Source organism: Thermobia domestica, chromosome 6 (genome assembly GCF_964235325.1).
Source record: "Thermobia domestica chromosome 6, izTheDome1.hap1.1, whole genome shotgun sequence".
Lineage (NCBI taxonomy): Eukaryota > Metazoa > Arthropoda > Insecta > Zygentoma > Lepismatidae > Thermobia > Thermobia domestica.
Window position 1 is genome coordinate 52,625,460 of NC_137459.1, and position 17,997 is coordinate 52,643,456.

The 17,997-nt window shown below is 37.5% G+C and overlaps 1 protein-coding gene across 2 annotated transcripts in view; it reads left to right on the forward strand.

Moving 5' to 3' along the window:
- The window catches only part of LOC145687991 (putative G-protein coupled receptor Mth-like 1), a 199,732-nt gene that overhangs the window by 124,474 nt on the left and 57,261 nt on the right, over positions 1-17,997 (forward strand). Inside the window, exon 1 of one of the 2 annotated variants that reach the window (XM_081761643.1) lies at positions 5,629-7,134. The exons of the other annotated variant lie outside the window; for it this stretch is intronic. Within the exon in view, the coding sequence (XP_081617769.1) occupies positions 5,787-7,134 (1,348 nt within the window). The 5' untranslated portion in view covers positions 5,629-5,786. Of the gene's footprint in view, positions 1-5,628; positions 7,135-17,997 lie in introns of those variants that run through there. 2 annotated transcript variants of the gene reach the window in all.

Genomic DNA, 17,997 nt, shown 5'->3' on the forward strand with positions numbered 1-17,997 from the left:
ACTCCATTTTCTTTAGTATAAGAAGCCCTTTTTAACGATAGCACTCATATTTCCGTATCATATACCTGCTGAACCGGAAAAATCGGGAAAAATTGGATTTTTTTTCTAAAAAAAAAGTCACCCCCTCGGAACACTTGCGCCCCTCGTGCCCGGCTCCAGTTTCACGTAGGAATTTCAGAAAAATTTGGGAAATATCCAAAGGTACACACAATCCGTATGTAAAGTTCTAATCTGATATCGTGGAAACTAAAGGCGTGAAAAATGTTTGAAATTTGCCTTAAGAAAAAGTAAAAAATAAAGTCACGTAAACAAAAGTAACCAAAAACTCTAAAAGCGTTAATGACAACGGGGAAAAGTCAAATTAGAGTTTTTAAGGACAAAATTGGTTTCTTGGAGTTTAGTGTCCCTTCTAGCCAAGGCCGACTCTGCCGTATATGCAACACGTGCATTTGCACGGAGCGGCAAGTTACGGGAGCAGCAAAATCTGTCATAACTATATTATTTAAAATAAATATTTATTGTTGGAAACAGATTTCATGATGATGGTAATTAAATTTAATAAGCTGACCTTCTATTTGAATACTATATTCATAAATCATGTTTAGGTCGCATTAGTTTAATGTCACATGACGGTGCTAAAGCAAATGGTCAAAGAAATCAGAGCTTGCAATGATTGATTGTTGTCAAATACGATAATTCAATTCTCGAACAGTAGCAAACACCTGTTCCATTTAATTAGTTATCAAAGTTTTGATATGGAAACTGGTCTTGTCTTTGTCACAAACAAGTTTCTTATCTTTGAAGGTGGAAACAAGTTTTTTTTTCTTTTTTTTACAGTTGTAGAAGGATAATCAAGAAATAAAGATAAAAGAGCTAGTTGCACTGGAATTGCAAACTGATATATTGAGATTGAAGCTCGATATTGAATTCTATAAAAGTATTACCATATTTCCTCTGCAAGTGTGTTTGCTTTATCTTTCAATAATATAATGGATTATTATTTAAAGGAAAAACAAACACAACGAGATTGTATTTGTAGTATTTAGGCTTTTCTTAGCGCGAGTGCACTTTATCTCGCCTTCGTTGTTCATGATGGGATGGCACACTTTAAATCGTGGCTTTTAAGTTGTGTTGTTTCTGGGGAAAGGGAAGGGGCGGCAAATTGCTTAGGGCCGACCCTGCTTCTAGCACCACGACTGCATGAAACGTGGCTTATTAGACGACAGCCACAGAGATTGAGTTGCCTACAAGAGTTGAGGTTGTCTCGTCTCGAAAAGGTGTAGTGAAAGTGATGTCTCGTCTAGGAAAGTGTATCTGTTCCTATTAGAAGAGCCCTGTTTCGTCTAATATTGCCCGCCATGAGACAACGGGATTCGACGCAAGAAGAGAAGTACCTTTTAAAATCCGAGCGGAGATGAGAAACACAGCAATTCTCGTATTGTTTTCGAGACGAGATGAGTTATATCACGAGTCATATTGGGCAAATACTAATTCACCCAAATCATAATTATCAAACACCGTTTAAGTTTCACATGATTCATAGTACAAAAACTATAAATTGATAAAGTAATTATATGAAAATATTGAAGAGTATTTATCAACGTTTAAAGATACGCAAGTCATTACACAATATATTCAAATAATAAATATGGTCTAAATCAGTGGTGCCCCCCTTATGTCCATGACGCACCCTCCCAATTGTCTATCCGTAGATGTTCTTCCATGAAAAAAATCTTTTCGATTAATTTTACACCCCCTCAAACATATTTATATAGATTTTACCCCCCCCCCAAATATTTCAATGACTCAGTTTGCGTCATAGCCCCCCTTTGTGGGCACCCCTGTCTAAATGTTTTTATATCAACCCTTTGTAGACCTCTCGTAACGTGAAACGATTCTAATAAGGTCCAGATCAGGACATGAAATAAATTTAAAATTTGAGACGAGAGGAGCTTTCCGAGAATCGAAATGAGACAGGATTATTTTAGAATCGCGACGAGATTTCTAGAAAATTTTCGAGACAAGACGACAAAATTTTTATCTTAACTAGTGTCGTGAGCAGCACTGGTCTCGTCTTGTATCTTGTCACGAAAAGTGTGTCTCATCTCGTCTCGTGAGCAACACTACTAAGAGAGAAATAAGATATAATTTTAACTTCTCTTTTTTTTTTAAAAAAAAAAAAAGAAAAAGAAATGCAAACTTTTGAAGATGGAAGTTAGATCTGAAACGTAATTTTGAGAAATGAAATCTTCAGCTTAAGGGTCTTCACTACCGCCAAATTTAACTACCGCTAATTTTAGAGTTTTTCTGTAATATCTTCAAAACAAATAAAAATATTCGAAAAGCAGGAACGTAGTGAACTAGACAATGTGATTTTGCATGTGATACCTTTACCACAATTCACCTATCTGTGTTTGGTATGCCGGTATTTACAGAACCCACAAAAAATGCTAAGTCTATCTACAGTTACATATCGAAATCAGATAGATGAGTTGTGATAATGGTATCACATGCAAAATTGTATTGTCTAGTTCACTACGTTTCTGCTTTTCCAATATTTTTATTTGCTTTGAAGATATTGCAGAAAAGCTCTAAAATTAGCGGTAGTTTAATTTCACAGTAGTGAAGACTCTTAATGACTTGCTGTTATGCTCTGTGACTAAGAAAGTCAGGTAGTGAAAATGAATGGTTATGAAGCAATTTTCCTTTGACCTCTTCCTAGCAGATCATTACACATTAAGCTCTAATATCTAAGGGTAGAACTGCGAGGCACGGTGGCTCAGTAGTAGAGCGCCCACCTCTGGTGCATGTGGTCGTTGGTTCGATCCCTGCCCAGGTAAATTTATGGCGCACAACATCGTACCCGTGGATTTTCTCGGAGTACTCAGTTTCCTCCCAGTTTCTCTTCCACCAATTCTTCCATCATCATTCGCTTGCTTTAATTATTCTCTCAATTATACTAAAGAGCATCGTGGGACCTTAAACTGAAAGATTTTATTTCATTTTTCATTTCTAAGAGTACGACCATTAAGCACTTATTAGTACAAACTAATTAAGCTCAATGGCTAACGCATTTGTTTTTATGTACTTTGGTTCCAGGTTCAATTCCTAATGTGGATTCTTGTATTGAATACAAACCCAAATAGCGGCTTAGATTATATTTTTAAGAAGTAAGATCCACTTAATATAGCCTATCTGTTGAAAAAGGGCGTTACATTTTAGCTAGTCAGTCAATAGTTAGTACAAAATCATCATGGAACATATGAACTTGGTTATATCGCAAAGGAATAAAAAAAAAAAATAAACAAAACAAGTGTTGCACATGAGACGAAAAATTTATAATCTCGTCTCGTTTTTTGTCTCGAAACTCAGACAAGAGTCGATACTAGAAATTCAATTTAAATTCGAGACGAGATAAGAATGATGATAATTCACATCTCGCTTTCGAGGCGAGAAATTTCTCAAGCCTTATGATCAGCAGCACAGGCGTGCGCAGACCCTTAGATTAGGGGGGGGGGGAAATCAATAGCGGTACTCCTGAAGATATGCAACCACCTTGTAATCATTACTTGCTTTATAATTCAATTTTTATTTTCGGGCCGTGGTGGCTGAGTGGTAGAGCGTTCACTTCTGGTGCTTGGGGTCCTGGGTTCGATCCCAGCCCCCGCCAAGTGAACTTTGTGGTGGACAAATACCGTGTGCGTGGGTTTTCTCGGGGTTCTCCCGTTTCCTCCCACTTTCTTCATTCCACCATTTCATTCATTTCTCATTATCACCGTCTCCTTTAACCTAACCGGCATAACCGTCGGACGTAAAACATGAAGATTTTTTTTTAAATTTTTATTTTCATTTGCCCGGAGGATGTTGAAGTATCTGGGAAGGTGGCGGACCCAGGATCCTACAGATAGTGTGTTAGGTGTGTGTGATAATATACTGCTGGGAGGAAACAAGCAGAAGAAAGACTGAAATATAATTAAAAAGGGAAATTTTGGTCGAGTATTGCAAAGTTCAAAGTGTTACTTTATATAGCGATGATTACAGACGTCTTTAAGGTCCGTTTTTGTGAAATATAATCCTTATTAGCTGAGAAAATTATTTTAAAACTAAAAAAAGAAAAAAAACGCAATGCCAAAGCATTAGGTGGGGCGAGCGCCCCCACTTGCCCCCACGTGGGCACCCCTATGGTCAGCACTAGTTGAAATGGAAGCTTTCAGTTTAACGTTTCCACGTTAATGCCCTTTAGGCTAAAGGAGACGATGATTAAGACAAGTGAATGATGTTGAAAGAATTGATGGAATGATAAAGTGGGAGGAAACGGGAGTAAAACCCCGAGAAACCCCACCGACACGAGGTTACACAGTGAAGAACATTTTTCAACATTTAAAAATACGAAGGTTATTACACAATATACTCCGATAATAAATATGGTTTAAATGTTAAAATGGTCTTCGTTGACCTCTAGATTCGGGGAAAGAATTCTGGTAACCTCTATATGAAATTTTAAAAAATCAGGACAAGAATTTACAAAACTTGCCGAGAAAACTTTTTTTTTTTTTTTAAGAATCTAGACGAGACCAGAAAACCTTATTTCTCGCCTCATCTCGTGGGCAAAAGTAGTTACTGCAGTGAAAATGAGAAAGAAAAATTCATTGAAAAAAAAAGTACAGATAGAAATATGTACAGTACGTAGTGTTAAGTGCAATTTATAAAGTGGTAATAATATTTGAAATTGTAAAATTAAAAACGATCATATAATAATAATAATAATAATAATAATAATAATAATAATAATAATAATAATGATAATAATAATAATAATAATAATGATAATAATAATAATAATAATAGCAACAGTAATAATAAAATAATTAAAAGCAGTATGAAGTGCTATTTTTACGTTTGACTATTATGAGTAAAAGTCATCTTGCTCTTACCTGTTCGTGTAAATGTATTGACAAATGAAAATGAAATCTTTAAGTTCTACGTCCCGCACTTAATACGGGTAAGATAAAGGAAACGGTGATGATAAGAAATGCATAAAATGGTGGAATCAAGAAAGTCGGAGGAAACGGGAGAACCTCAAGAGAACCCACAAACACAGTGTTTGTCCACCACAAAGCCAACTTGGCGCGAGCTGGGATCGAATCAAAGACCCAAGAGGTGAACGCTCTAGCACTGAGCCACCGTGAAACGTATTGACAAACATGAAGTTTAGGACATCCAGTAAAATTACATATACTTTCTTTATATATGGCTCTGGGTTCGAACTTCGGTGAAGATCAAGTGTTTGGAATCTCATGTTAAAGTTTCAAGCCTGTAGTTTCGGTACTGAAAACAAATTAAACTGCAGATAAATGCTCGTACGAAAATACATTTTAGTACACTGTTCGTATCCAAGTCTCAGTTTGGTAAGTAGTACACGTGGTTTGATGACTCACATAGTACATTGTGGTGGATGGTTTTGGATAAAAGGTTCTGTTTACATTTTGAAATATCACTGATAAAACATCTCAATGTTTTCTTATAGATTTGTCATTGCCAACCCCGGACAATTTGTTTAATAGAAAGGGAGGGTGAAACACCAGAGGCAATGTGAAGTCTTGTGTACGACGCTAGGGAAGAATGGTTTTCCCCGCCTATGGCAACGTTGCAATCACTTGGTTTGGTAGTGGTTGAACCTCAAAGCGCAGAGAAAAGCAGACGACATTTAGTTAGCTAGAGTCAGTGCAGTGCGAAGGGTGGAAATATAGAAGCGGGCTGAGTGTGCATTACGTGGGTCGGCTACCATGGTTCGTCGACTTGAAGTGTTTTGTGTTTTTATGCTGACGTGCGGTTTGGTTTCAGCTGAGGTGTGTGTTTCAAAGTGTTGCCCAGAAGAATCTGTGTTGGCTAATGATTTATGTATAAAACGCGACGAAAATCTTTTCCCAATTTTAAAATCAAAATTGCCGTGTTTACGTTATGATGGCTTTCCTGCTTGTCCATTGACACGATTTATAGACTGGGAAATTGTTGATCAAGGATTTTTGAAGTTATATGACAGGGATGTGGTATTTCATCCTGAAAATTTTTGTGTGGATACTCAAAGAAACAGAACTGTTGTAGCTTATGTTTGTGAAAATCAAAGAACGCCGTTGCGAAAACGGGAAGTGTCGACAGGAAAAAGTGATCAGCCGGTATTTGATCTTGACAAGTCATTATTAATTAACGTTCCTAAATGTTGTTCGAAAGGAAAAATATATGATCTCGGAACATCTTCATGTATTGACAATGATTCAGATATTAACTGGGTGCCGTTGGTATATTCCTCACGTGTTGCAAATTTTATTCCTACTGTTCCCGAAAATTTCAACGTTTTTACCGAGGTTCCGAATTGTGTAAATACAACTATCATGGTCCAGCACATGCAAGTCGGCATGCCGAACTTTCTCCTTTTCCACAACGGTTCATTGTGGGTAGACTCTGTCAACGTCCCCCTTCGTAGCCAAGATAGGTATTGCCTGGATGCTGCAATTTTGGGCGAAAACCGGCGACCCGTTCGAATTGCTTTGGTTTGTTTGGAAGATGATGATATTTGTAGTAGTGAGAGGAACGTATGTGTCAGGAAATGTTGTGGTAATGGAGCAGCGTATAACAAGGCTAAACAAGCATGTGTCAGCGCTGATGTGGTATGGACGAAAAATGAAATTACTAGGAGATTCCCAATCCAAACAATTTCTGGTTTTCCTGTCTGTGAAGAGGGGAATACATTTATTACTCATAAATACGAATACACGTTCCTCATTGAAAATGGATCTGTAAACATTGGATCAACTATCTATCGTCCAGGAGATTTTTGTATTGAGATGGTTGAGGATACGGTAAATTCGCTGCAGGTGTTTGCGTGCCCCGTCATAAATAGAACAATAGATATAAACTCGGACTTAAGATTTAAAATATACCCGGCAAGTTTAACAATTTCTGTCATATTCTTGGGAGCTACGGTGTTTGCGGTCTGTCTGGCACCGAAATCGCGCCTTCTACATGGACGTTGTCAGCTGAATTATGTAGTTAGCTTGTTTGTTAGTTATCTTCTACTCACTATTAGCCAGTTTCAGGGGATTAACTCTTCGCAGACGCTGTGCAGAGTTTTAGGTAAGTCAATTATTTCGTTTGTCAGTTAATTGCAATTTATTTTGAACTTTGCTATACTATGAAACTCTGTGTACACAGTTACTTTCTTTGAAATTTAAGGACAGTAATTTGATTTTTAGTTTAGTATTCCTTTCAGCAGCGAGACTATATGAGACCTACGTGGACCTATAGCTTAACATGGAATCCGAACCACATAAGCTCCCGCCGGTTTCCCATGCCAAAGGCGCGGACCCTAACCGCTTAGCCAAGAGACAGCTCTGTAAAAACAGTGTAAAGTATTCAAATTGTAGATTACAGTTTGTGCGGTATTAGGGCATGGGTGTAAGTGCACACATAGATGGGAACACGGGTGGAAAGTGTGTTGAATCTTCATAACAGGAAGGTCTTGAGTTCGAATTCTGTTGCTGCCTTTTCTTATTTTTTGAAATGATTTTTTATATTTTCTATGGAAAAATTACTACAAAGATGGACTTGAAGTATAAGGCCTGGCCAAGTCCCTTTTTCATTGTCATTATATATTGTGTAAATTACTTGAGCAGTAACTTGACTAAATAAATAACAAACATGTACTGTTTTTTGTCGATCGTAGTTGGATGGTGCTCTTGCAATTCTGAGAAAGCAATTGTACGAGCAGGATCATGTCCTGTTTGAGGTGGTTGTTCCAGGCTCAGCGCTCTAGGAGGTAAAAGGTCCTTGAAAAAAATATCAAATATATTATTTCTAGTTCATGTCTAAAATGCTAGAGATGAAAAACCAGGGTTTGAATCAATGGGTTGGAGTGGATAAAGATAATTTCCCTCTCACGTTAAGCAACTTACCGCTATCATTAACAGTGACGTAACAAGGGAGCAAACGGGGCTAGTGCCCAGGGCGCAAAATTGGGCAAATATTTGAGGGAACGTCTTGTTATGTTGGTCAGGGGATGGGCTTAAGGCGAATTCTTGCCCCAGGATGCTTTCCAGGGAAACCTTTCCGCATTTAATATATCTTATCACTGTGTTAAAAAAAAAAAAGTTCAGTAGCTATTCCTATACAAAAGCAGAAAAAACAATAACATGATTTGTTGTTTGGTTACTTATATCTCAATATATGAAAGAACGCCAAACCGTTTAAGTTATAAACTTCAAATTTGGACAGTACGTAGAACTTGTAACGTAAACTATCACTAAAGAAGGATTTTTGGAAATTCGTCAAGGAAGGTGGAAATTGTTATACATATATCTATATCTTGGAAACGGTGGAGGATAGAGGCATAAAATCTGGTATGTGTACTTTTAATTTAGAGTAATTATACGTGTGTTCAAGCGTTTTCTTATATTTCACCCAGAAGGGAAGAAAATGGGATATTCACGGAAAAGAGGATGGAATTACAATTATTAAAAGATGGCTAATATCTTGGATTCCATTGACGTTAGGGACATAACATTTATTTTGACCATTTATTTAAGATAATTCGATATGTGTTTCAGCGTTAGTTTTGATGTTTGTATGTACCAGGGGCGGATCCAGGGGGTGCGATTGGGGCAATCGCCCCCCCCCAGAAGAGGAAACTTTCTTATCTTATATATATATATAAATAAAACCCATACCAAAGTTTGGAGCCCTTAAAAGTAGCAGTATGACAACCCATCGCCCCCCCAGAAGTCGGTCCTGGATCCGCCCCTGGTATGTACTAGAAGGGAAGAAAATGTGAGGGAAGATAGAGGGGTGGAATTTGCCATTTTATTATAAGATGCGCATATCTCGAAATCCCTCGATGTTAGAGAGATGATATTTGGTGTTTGGGTGTTTCATCTAAAATAATTAAAGACGTGTTTCAGGGGCTTTAGATTTTTAACCTAAAATGGAAGAAAAAGGGATGGGAATACTTCCATAAAATATTCATGCGATACATTTAAATTTTGTGCGAGACTTTAAACGAATTCTATATGAAAGATGCAGAAGAAAGGACGCAAAATGTTGCCTTCAATAACACTTGGGTGCATTTGCTAGCACAAGTATAAATACATTGTGAACACTGTTAACACAAAAAATACCACTGTCTTCCACTGAATGCAAAGTACTGAAGTCTGAGAGGAAGTGTTACGTTTTGCAGCAGAGTTGGTACGGAGCTTCATTCTACAATGGAGACATCTTACAGGTAATAGTTTACAGAAGCTGTTCCCTACATCAATCCAAACTCTTCATGTAAATTAACTAGTATCGTACTTCTACATCCACTAATAAAATGGTTTCATTGATACATTGTTACTAATCACCAACCTTAATTATTTTTCTGTACGTTCCAGATACGTTGTATGAGAATGTTAGTATATGGATATTGGGGCAGGGGGTTCACCTTTCGTAAAAAATACTTGATTCGAACAAAGTGAAGAACCATAATCCTGTAAGGCATTTACGACTTTCTGTTAATGATTCAAAGCAGGCGTGTCCAGGGGCGGGTTTTAGGCGCAGGTTGTGTCGAGATTATTTCGGGGGGTAATTTTTCAAGGAATATGCGCAATCTAACTTTAATTACACCAAAATGATGCTTTTACGAACGGCAGAGAGTTCCTTCAGAGTCTGCAAAACAAGTTACCATGGTAATGTCAAAATCTGCTCCAGTCTTTCTCTATTACTTTTTTTTTAAAGGAAATGGTATAATTTGGGGGCTATGGGGACTGCTTTCTCTAAGTTTACTCATGGTGGAGTATCATTGACGCGAAAGAATCAGAGAAAGCGAATAATAAATTATTGATACTGGATGTGGTATTCTTACCTGCATCATTGACCCCCCCCCAATTTACTTTCCTTCATGCACCACAAATTGATGGGAAAACCCTACGTTTGCATTTATGAGAAAATCTCTTGAAATGGCGTGCAAGTTTCAACTTGAAACTTGTTAAGTACAACGAGAAGCATCAACTTTCTATTTTATTCGCAGTTAGAATAAACATGATCATCTAAGTTTTAATATTACTAAAACAGGAACATAAATACTTACTTTTTTTTTCATAATATCTTGCTGAAGCAGGATGGGTTAGATGACGACCTCCGTTGTGTACGCCACTGCTGAGAAGGAGACAAGCTGACATGCTGACAAGGTCAGTGACATCTCACCTTTTGCGTGGTAAAGGAAGCATTGAATATGATGCTGCATTTTTGTCTATGTGAGCATTTTTTTTTTCTTTTTAAAGTTCAACTGATCCCAGGCTTGGAAAAAATGGCAGATAGCATGATTCATCAGGAAATAGCTAGTAGCCTACTAAAGAAATTTCTCCAACAGTTATAAAATTGTATTTATTTAAGTATATTGTTTGAAAGGATAATATTTTCCGGTAGAGACACTCATTCGAAAAGGTGTAGCAGCTTTTTTAATCCAATCATCCTGAGTGATTTTTCCTTGGTTTTCCTCATTCACACCGGCAAATGCCGAGATGGCACGTAACATACGGGTCTAAGGGCGTTTGCTTCCTTCCTTCCCCGGATAGTGTGATCGCCGAGGGACATCATCCCTCATACACGACGGGCTTTAAGGCCATAGATGTCGATGATGCCCAAAGATATGTATAAACAAATTAGAAAATCTTTCAAATAACAATAGCATCCCTTCATTAGGATTCCTATTACTTATATGCTTTACTAGTTAATATTTTGCTTTCCGGAAACTAAACTTTATTATAATTTTGGTTTTTGTATATTGTAGTTTGTAAGACACGAATTCAGTGATCTGTGGATGAATCTCATACAATTTGCGTTCATTCAGTTCTTTTTTTTCTGGTAGATTGTGATGGTGCGGAGTGACGTAACCTTATTTTTGGAGTGTGCCTTATTGTGATTTCTCTAACAATTTGTGTATTTACGGAAATAGTTTAAATTATAGGGCTGAAACAAGAGCATATTACATGTAATTAAGTTAAAGGGTAATTCTAGCAATACATGGCAGCACTTGCTTATTTGTTCCATTTGTTTAAATGTTGATTTTTTTACTTCGCAACAAATCTGAATGCGCACAATACCGTATTTTTGTTGAGTACTGATACTTTAAAAACGTGGCCCCGCGTAGCGTAGTCGCTAACGCTCTCGCCTTTGGTGCGAGCGGTCCCTGGTTGGATCCCCGGTGGATCGAAAAATTGTAAAAGCCTTTACAAGCCAGCCACCCTGAATGAGGTTTTCCTGGGTTTTCCTCATTCACACTAGGCAAATGCCGGGGTGGTACCTAACTTATAGGTCCCAGGCGACTTACCTTTCCCCGGGTTGTGTGGTCGCACAGAGACGTCATCCCTCAAAATGCGACGGGCTAAATGGCCTTAGATGCCGAAAGCCCAAAAATCTAATTCCTAAATCCTCCTGATACTTAAAAAAAAAGCGCAGTGTGTTCATTTAGTGTAATTATAATTTGCGGCGAGATTTCACAGCTCGTTCATAAAGTTTTTTTTTTTTTTTTTTTTTTGTATGTGTGTTTTGGGTACAATCTTGAACTACATAGTAGTTTCGTAGTCGACAAATCTCCGTTATGATTCCCGCACTTGGCTATTGTGACATTAAAACTTAGATAGATAGCAAAGTGTAAGAATCCTATGAATCGGGTCAAATTAATTCCAATATGTGGTGGTAAAAAGAAATTAAGTGGTGAGTTTATTAGCAAATGGTTTATCTACACCGTTGTGAGTTAATTATCCTACTTGGATAATGTTGACTATATTTGTGTTCTTTTCACAAGTAAGCCTTTTAAGCGTCAACATAAATGTCCGTGATGCTTTCTACATTAGCAAGTTCCTCTATGTGTATTGAGTGCTTTTTTTTCATTAATTGGTTATAAAATGAATATATATATATATATATATATATATATATATATATATATATATATATATATATATATATATGACTATTAAATGGTTGTGCTGACTTGTACTATTGTTATGGTCATCGGCGCTAATCTGCCTTCAACATTGGGGAGGGGGAGTAAAACCGTTCCAATAACTTTTTTTAAGCGATGTTCAGAATATTTATGAAGTTGAAAAACTATGTTTTAAAGGATCAAGTGAGCAGAGTTGTTCTCAACATTGGGAGGGGGTAGATTTGTGGCTTATTCTGGGGGGAAGAAGGAAAGGAGACTCGTATTACGATAGATGAATCTGATTTCTGAGGTGAACCTGTTGTTATTATACATCAGGCGATGTAGATGAAGTGGTAGTCGGACACAAATCATCACATTTCTCCCCAAAAAGCACATTTCAAATCGGATTATTGGGGGCATGTTCCCCTTATTCCCCCGGGATTTGCGCCAGTGGTTCAGTACAAGTTTATTTCTATGTGTGTTTGGAGTTTTAATGCCCCTGTGCAATGTTCTAGTTACGTATATGTGACGTGGAACTACAACTTAACGTGGGAAAAAAGCATATGCTCTTGGCTCCTGCTTCTCCTGCTCTGGAAATGAAAGCGCTAACTGGGAAGCTGTCTTGTCACATGAAGTACTATGTGATCGATATGCCTAAGTACGATACGTGAAATTTTCCTTCGCTGTTTGTGTGCTTTCTATCGCATTAATTTTATTTCTATTCTATTGATCCATTACTTTTATTCGGTGTTTCACCCTTTTCCTTAGGCCGCCGTGGCTCAGTGGTAGATCGTTCGCCTCTGAGGCGTGGAGCCCCTGTTTCGATCCCAGCTCAGAGCTCTTCAGTAGCTAAGCGGTTAGCGTACTCGCCTTTGGTGCGGGAGACTTGGGTTCGATTCACGGTGGGAGCCCATGTTGTTCGGGATTCCACGTTAATCAGTAGGTCCACGTCTCATATAGCCTCGCTGCTGAATCGGACGTTAAATTCAAAATCACGTCACCTAAGTCTCAACTCTCACAAAGTGGGCTTTGTGGTGGACAAACACCCTGTGCATCGGTTTTCTCGGTGTTTTCGAGTTTCTTTTTCCACGTTCTTCCTTTCATTTCTCCCCATTAAGGTCTCCTTACCCTAAACGGCACAACGCTGGGACGTAAAACTGAAAAAATATTTTTTAGTTCTTCAAATATTTATTATTATTATTATTATTATTATTATTATTATTATTAATAATAATAATAATAATAATAATAATAATATTATTATTTGTATCTAAGCTTAGACATCCTGACTTGAAGCACTGAAAAACTTCAGCTTTCCGGGTGCTTAACATACCCTCACAAACTAAGCATTGTTGCTAGGTATGAGTGTCTTAAGGAGGGGGGGGGCAGGGGGCTCAGTGATAGAACGCTTTTCTCTGGTGCATGAAGATTTTTTGGGGGGGGGTACTCCCGTTTCTTCCCACATTGTCATTCCACCGATTCGTCCATCATCCACTTATCTTAATCATCCGTCTATCTTAACCTAAAGAGCATAATCGTGGGACGTTAAACTTAGATTTCATTTTCATTTTGATTAGTTTCAAGTTTCTTTCTTCTTGTTCTTATATTTGTTTTCTGGAAAAGTAATTCTATAGTAGCAAACAAATTAATGTTATGAAAAATTACACATGTAATATGTATAAATTGATATTAGTGGAGGTACTGGTCGTGGTCGTTCTTCGACTGCTGGTGCGTGCATTCGAATAGTTCTTAAATTGTGCAATAAATTCATCTAATTATTCCTTTTTCATTATTCGAAAAAAATAATAAGTAAACAAATATTGATTGCTTCTCGAATAAGTATTGTTTTTTGGCTGATTATATTCTTGTCTGGCTGTCACACCGAAGCCGGCGGCATGGATCTGTGATCGAGTATCTTGGAGGCGAGAAAGTGTGGTGGGGAAAGGGCCTGTACTGTGAGCGCTGATCTTGCATGATTGTGATTTGTGAACCCGGCATCGGCAAATGCATTGGGTGCTTTTCCCAGTTGTGATTAGGAGTCCACATTAATAGGGGGACGCCGCACAGTGCTGAATACTTAGTCTAGTTGTATTGCATTATATGTCAAACAGTACCTTCCTGTCCATATTTGCATTGTACGAAATTTCAGTGTTTTGTATCTGTTAGCTTAAAATTTTACAAGAGCGAATGAAGATAAGTGGTCCACCCTGTACATGAGTTTTGTTATTGAAAGTATCACGCAAAATTTGACCGAGTATAACTAGGGAAAAGTAAGTCTATACAACATAATATTTTACAGGCTTTTACAGTAGCTGAATTTTGATCCCGACCGGATGAGTTTCGTATATGGGCTTTGCTTTCGGAAATATGACACAAAATTCTACCACATATAATTCGGGAACAGTAAGCCTGCACAACAAAATGTGTCATTCACTTATATAAGAGGCCAAGGTCTAACGCTGTGGAAATTTTGATCCCGATCGGATCATTTAAGCATAAAGAGTTTTTACTTTTGAGTGGCAATAGGAGAGGAGAAAGTATGGTGGTCATGAAAAAAAAATATCGAATTTGAGATTTCAATGGACTTACACGTTATATTTGCCCCTACATACTGAAAAAAGTTATTTTTTGTTGTCTATTCGTCCATCTTCCAGTACCGATATGTGTGTGTTCATTCGCCAAGAGATCATTCAACGTATCAAACTTTAAATGAGGCCGATGTGTCTCAGTGGTAGAGCGTTCACCTCTGGTACACGGGGTTCTTGATTCGATCCCAGCTCGCGCCAAGTGAACTATGTGGTGGGAAAACACCGTGTGCGTGGGTATTTTCGGGGTTCTCCCGTTTCCTCCTACTTTCTTCGTTTCACCATTTTCTTTCATTTTTCATCATCATCGTCTCCTTTAGCCTGGCCGGCATATGCGTGGGACGTAAAACTTCATTTTTCCAAACTTCAAACTTATTTTTTAAAAAATAATTTTACTAATGACGTTTTTCGAATTTTATTCCTATCCCCAAAATTAACGGAAGTTTATTTAATGCTGAAAATAGAGAATTGCAATTTTCTTAAACTATTCTAACGATTTTTGTTCCAATTTCAGACATCAATGTTTCATTAATAACCCAATAGTATGGTGTAATTTCTCTGGGAACATCCAGGAGGATAATTTACTCTTAGAGGAGAGTTCTTAAGAACTATTTTCTCAAAAATGACTCAATCCATTTTGTTCATATTTGATAAATAAATATTTCGTTAGTGACCTGACAACATGGCATAACTGTTCCACTCTGAAATTATTTACAAAAGGTATTTTACTTTTAGGGGTGAATTTTCTTTCGGATGATTTTCTCAAAAATGACTTAATTTTGTTCATATCTCATAAAATAAATATTTTTCATTAATAACTGAATAATGTGGCATAACTAGTCTTTTAGAAAATGCAATGGATAGTTTACTCTTGGCATGAGTTTTTTCCAGCAATTTTGTTCACATTTCATAAATAAATGTTTTAGTAGTAAGCTGATAACTCACTATGGCATAACTCAGTTGTCATGAAAAGGAACACAAGAGGTACTTTAATCTTGGGAACTTTTTCGGGCGATTTTCTCAAGAACAACTCAGTCAATTTTGTTCACATTTCTTAAATGTTTCATTAATTACCTCACAATACATGATTAGTCATTACTCACGGAACGATCAACAAGTGGTAGTTTTCTCGTGGAGTTGAATTCATTTTCAGTCGGCTTATACAAAACCTACTCAGACTATTTTCTTCATATTTCCTAAATATTTCTTTAATAGCTTGTGTTTCATAAATTATTTCTTACGATAGTGTCCACAAAGAGTAGTATTTACTTTTGGGGATGAGTTTTCTGCGGACGAAGTTTCCCGAGAACGCCGTATAATTTTGTTCGTATGTCACTAATAAATATTTCAGTTAAAACTGCAGCATAACGTGATTTAGCTTCTTAAGAACTTGGAGCGAGGAAGTTCAGTGCGGTGGTCTTTACCTTTTATGTATTTATTTTTTTTAATATGACGCAAAATTGGACTCCAATAACTCGCAAATCATAAGCCTGTACAACATATTTCACATGATTTTATAGTACGTGAAGTTATACCGCTATGTTAAGTTTGACCTCGATAGGATGAGTTTTGGTCTGGGAGCTTTTATCTTCGAATATACCTATGACGCAAAATTCGACCGCCCATAACCCGAGAATCTTAAGCTTACACAACGTACTTCATACGCTTATGTAGGCCAAGGCCTACACTACCACCATACAGTTTTGATTCCAATCAGGTATATAGTGTCCTCCATTTTTTCAGGGAAACATCAAATGGAGGAGGAAAACCGTAAAAAATTGTAGATAATAACTTTCCGTCTCTGCCAAAAGTGCTATACAAAACGTGTAAATTGTATGCCAAAGCAAAATAAATAAAATAAAATTTTAAAAAATATATACACTTATTTACAGTATTTTTAATCGTAAAATTTATTTTAACAGTATTCATCATAGAGTCATGTCTTTGTGTAGGGTTGGTGTTCCGTCCTTCGTCTTTGCAGTAATTTGATAGACTTTTCAAAGGTCTGTTCCTCCCTACGCTTCAAACAAGAATCGCGTTTTCCCGCAACATCCCTTCACAGCTGTATACCATACAATTGGGTTCATTCCCTCCATCAAGAAAACCAGTTGCCTGCCTCGAAAGGGGGTGAAAACTTTCACCATCCACAAACCGTTACACCGAAAGTAGGTCAGCTCTTATAGTGCATCACAACTTCTATAAAAGAATTTATATTTACAGAAAAGTGTTTGGAAATAAAATGTTTTTATCCATAAGAACGCCTTTATTTTATTGTATTTTGTTTGATTCCCATAACGATTCTTTTTGTCAAAAATGTTAATAGTGTCATTGCGTTGCACTCCATTTATCCAAAATTACGTATTAAATACAAAGTTATTGAGGAATGATTACTTGTACGTTTGTTCAGTTATCATCACTGCCTTTCATCCAATTCGCATTGCGTATATAAACTAAATCATTAGCAATCGTAAGTTTTGAATTGTTGCATTCTCGAAAGTAGGTGTACTGTACGTATGGAGATTTCGTGGACAGAAAGCTCAAGCTCATCGTCGCAGAAAAAAAGTCCCGTCAATAGACCCTGCCCTATGCATAATCTGATTATGCTTTTCTTCAGAAGTTTCGTCAGAAAATCAAAACACGACGGGCTGCATTGGGACAATATTTGCTACAAGATATACGCTGGACGACAGCGGCATGTAATGGTAATTCAATTTAACTTAGCTCGGGAGTATGGAGCACGGCCCCCGTCCGAGGCAAAAAATCTGCAACATGAGCATGAAAATTTATTGTGAAACTACGCCTAACAGTCAAGGGAATCAACATAGCGTCTAAGTGGAACGAATCACGCCATTGAAAACTTCGGCGTCCTCCACTGCACACTTATTTTGGAGCCAAAGACTTCGTCGTTTCACAATAAATTTACATGCTCATGTTGCAGGTTTTTTGCTGCGGACTGTACCATGAAGACACGCTGAATCCAATCACAGTTCCTGTTCTTCACTTCCATAAGATCAAACTTCTTATGGATCATCCAATCTTCTCGGACTACCCAGGGGACACGGTAACTCAGTGTTACAGCGCTTACCACTGGTGAGTGGGTCGCTGATTCGATCCCGGCAAAGTAATTTTGTGGTGGACAACATCGTGTCCGTGGATTTTCTCGGGGTACTCCCGTTTCCTCCAACTTTCCCATTCCACCAATTCTTCCATCATTCACTTCCTTTAATCATCGTCTCCCTTAGCATAAGGGACATAATCGTGGGATGTTAAACAGAAAGATTTTATTTCATTATTTTCGACTACCCGAAGGTTTCTGTGCTAACACACACTAACCCTTGGGTGCGTTTACTATAAGTATTTAAGCGATATAGCCGTGCATTTTAATTCGTTTTAAGCAGTCGTTTTATTCGGCGAAATCATCTCAATTTCTTAAAGGTTCGGGGGTATTGATACTGA